This window comes from Myotis brandtii, unplaced genomic scaffold (genome assembly GCF_000412655.1).
Source record: "Myotis brandtii unplaced genomic scaffold, ASM41265v1 scaffold51, whole genome shotgun sequence".
NCBI classification, from domain to species: Eukaryota; Metazoa; Chordata; class Mammalia; order Chiroptera; family Vespertilionidae; genus Myotis; species Myotis brandtii.
In genome coordinates, this window is record NW_005369442.1 from 2,274,037 (window position 1) to 2,277,607 (window position 3,571).

Here is a 3,571-nt window from a genome sequence, read left to right on the forward strand (position 1 = left end):
ATACAAGTCCTTTGGTTGATCTCTAACCCCCGCCCCCTTGCCATTTGTCTCTGGATTTATTTTTGTTCATCAGTTTTATCCATAATAATTTAAAAAAAAACCCACTTTTTAAATCTCTTGTTTTTGATGGTCTAACCTTTTTCAGTCTATACCTTATTTATCTTTATCTTCCCTCTGACCTTTAAAATCAGTATTGCCAGTGCTTAATAACATTTTGAAAGAACAAACATCGCCCCCTTGCCATTTGTCTCTGGATTTATTTTTGTTCATCAGTTTTATCCATAATAATTTAAAAAAAAACCCACTTTTTAAATCTCTTGTTTTTGATGGTCTAACCTTTTTCAGTCTATACCTTATTTATCTTTATCTTCCCTCTGACCTTTAAAATCAGTATTGCCAGTGCTTAATAACATTTTGAAAGAACAAACATTTGGTTTTGTTAATATGTTCTCCCTTTTTCTCTTTTAAAAATTTATTCTGCCCTTATTTTTATTACCTATTTCATTCCTGTTTCTTTGAATTTTCCCTGTTGTTTCTTTTTTCTCACTTTTTTTAGTTGACTGCTTAGCTTGTTTTTAAATTTTCTTCCTTTCTGATAAATATATACGAGGTTACATTTCTCTAGCTATTAAGTTGTTGCCTACAAATTTTGACTTATAATATTTTTATGTCATTTAGTTAAAATATTTTGTAATTTCCTTTTTAGCCCCAGGGTTATTTACCAAAATGATATTTGTTTTCTAAATAGATGGAATATTTAAGTTATACTTTTGTTTTCATTTCAAATCTTATTGAATTATGATTGGAATACATTTAAAATGATGGATCCTTTCTAATTTATGGAAACTTTCCTTGCGTGTTAACACCTGGTCTATTTTTTGTTAATGTCCAATTATATTAGAAAAGAATGTGTATACTATTTAGTGCAGGATTTAAAAATATAATAGCTCAAATTTATTAATTTTATGATTAGGTCTTTGATATATCTACTTATGTGTTATCTGTTTTAACTATCTGTTTTGAGAAAGGTATATTAAAGTCTCTAACTACAACTGTTCATTTACCTATTATTCCCTGAAGTTCTATCAATTGTTAAATAAATTTTGAGGTTGTTTTGTTAATATATGTTAATGATGAATGTATCTTTATGTTTGTTCTTTTATTAGCATATAACATTCTTCTTTGTTATAACAGTTTGTTCATTTACTTTGATGTTATCAGATATAAGATTGCTACTCCAATTTTCTTGCCATTCATATTTGCTTGGCACATCATTTTCCACCCTTTTATGCTTAGCCTTTTCTTGTTTTGTTTTCTGTTTCAAATGTACCTTTTATAGATAACATATGCTAACTCTTTTTTTAAAAAAAAATACAATCTGAGAAGCTCTTTTAAGTGTGTATTTTAGCCCACTTTTTAAAAAATTACTCTTATGAAAAAAAAAATTACTCTTATGAGGACTTATTTCTGCCACCTTACTTTGTTTCTTTTCACTTTTCCTTCTTTTATTTAATAAAAATTATAATTGTAAATGTTATAATATCAGAATGTTAGTAAAATTATAGCTGTCCCAAATTTCAATTATATTATTTCATTTTACTATAAGTTCAAAGAAGGGTATAATTTCCACTAATTTATATGAGGGTAATTCTTTACCTCATTCCACAATTGTAACTCTTCTTCAGGCTGTAATTCTTGAAGTAAAATTGGAGCACCTAAAAAAATAAAGTTATACTCAATGTTAATTTTATAGTCCTTCTTCAAAAATTAAATATTTATATATACATTTATTAGTTGCTTAACAGTGGGGATATGTTCTGAGAAATCCATTGGTAGGTGATTTTGTCATTATGCGAACATCATAGAGTGCACGGAAACTTAGATGGTATAGCTTAATATATACCTAGGCTACATAGTATAACCAATTACTGCTTCTAAGCTACAAACGTATTACAGCATGTGACCGTACTGAATCCTATAGGCAGTTTGTAACTCAATGCTATTTGTGTATCTAAACAGCCCTGGCCAGGTAGCTCAGTTGGTTAGAGTGTCGTCATGATTTGCTAAGGTTATAGGTTCTATCTCTGGTCAGGGCACATATAAGAAGCAATCAATGAATGCATAAATAAGTGGGTCAACAAATTGACATTTCTCTCTCAAATCAATACAAAGTAATTAAACATATATAAATATAGGAAAGGTACAATAAAAATACAGTATAAAAGATTTAAAATGGGCTCTGGCCAGTTTTTTCTCAGTGGTTAGAGCGTCGGCCTCTAGACTGGAGAGTCGTGGGTTTGACTCCTGGTCAAGGGCACGTACCTCAGTTGCAGGTTCTATCCTAGCTCCGGTCAGAGTATGGGGGAGGGATGGGCAACCAATCGATGTGTCTCTCTCACATCGATGTTTCTCTTCCCTCGCTCTTCCTCCCCTCCACTCTCTCTAAAAGAAAAAAAATAACCAATGGAAAAAATATCCTTGGGTGAGGATTAAAAAAAAAAAAGATTAAAATGGAACACCTGTAAGGACACTTACTGTAAATAGAATTTGCAGGACTGGAAGTTGCTCTGGATGAGTCAGTGAGTAAGTGGTGAGTGAATGTGAAAGCCTAGGACATTATTGTACATACTATAGTCTTTATAAACACTGTGCACTTAGGCTATACTAAGTTTATATAAAAATGTATTCTTTGTTCAATAAAAAATTAATCTTAGCTTACTGTAACTTCTTTAATTTATAAACTTTTAAATTTTTAGCTTTTGACTATTGTAATAATAAAGCAAACACATTTTACAGCTGTACAAAAATATTTTCTTTCTTTTATCCTTGTTTTATAGCTTTTTTCTACTTAAAAATTTTGTTTTTCACTTTTCGAACTTTTTTGCTAAAAACTAAACCACAAACACACACATTAGCCTAAGCCAGTGGTCGGCAAACTGGCCCCTTGAGTGTGGCTCTTCCACAAAATACCACGTGCGGGCGTGCACGCACAGTGCGATTAAAACTTCATGGCCCATGCCACCGGGCTAAAGAGCCGCATGTGGCTCGCGAGTCACGGTTTGACCACAGGCCTAGGCCTATTACAGGGTCAGTATCAGGAATATCACTATCTTCCACCTGCACACCTTGCCCCCCAGAAGGTGTGCAGGGGCAGTGAGGCACACGGAGCTATCATGGCAAACCTCCTGAAGGGTCTGCCTGAGGCTCTTTCTGAGGAGGTGTCAACCTTTTCAGAAATATGTCCATGGTGGTTTGCTTGATTTGTCTCTTCTTCCCATCATAGATTTGCTTATAAGCAGATAGTGCCTCATAATTATTCTTTTCTATTAATGAAAACCTTTTGGTATTGGGTCCATGTTTTTAAACTTTTTAAGTAACTTGTTTAAGCCACCCAGAGCTAGCAGTAAACTCAACACTGTAGTTGGGTCCAGCCTTTTCTTTCAACACTGCAAACAAATTTTTTGCTTTGACCACGACCATCATGGTGCTGAGAGGGATAACTTCTGTGTCCGGTCTTCAATCCAGGCCACGTCTGTCCTAGGCCCTTCTCAAATTTTGTTAGTCTCATTGT

At 33.2% G+C, this 3,571-nt stretch overlaps 1 protein-coding gene across 1 annotated transcript in view; it reads right to left on the bottom strand.

Annotated features, from left to right (window-relative positions):
- Nucleotides 1–3,246, bottom strand: part of NMU (neuromedin U) — a 24,271-nt gene extending 21,025 nt beyond the window's left edge. Inside the window, exons 1-2 of the mRNA XM_005877165.2 lie at nucleotides 3,183–3,246; nucleotides 1,657–1,715 (exon numbers count right to left, since the gene is read on the bottom strand). Of these exons, the coding sequence (XP_005877227.2) occupies nucleotides 1,657–1,715; nucleotides 3,183–3,246 (123 nt within the window). The remainder of the gene's footprint in view (nucleotides 1–1,656; nucleotides 1,716–3,182) is intronic.
- Between the last annotated feature and the right edge of the window lie 325 nt (nucleotides 3,247–3,571).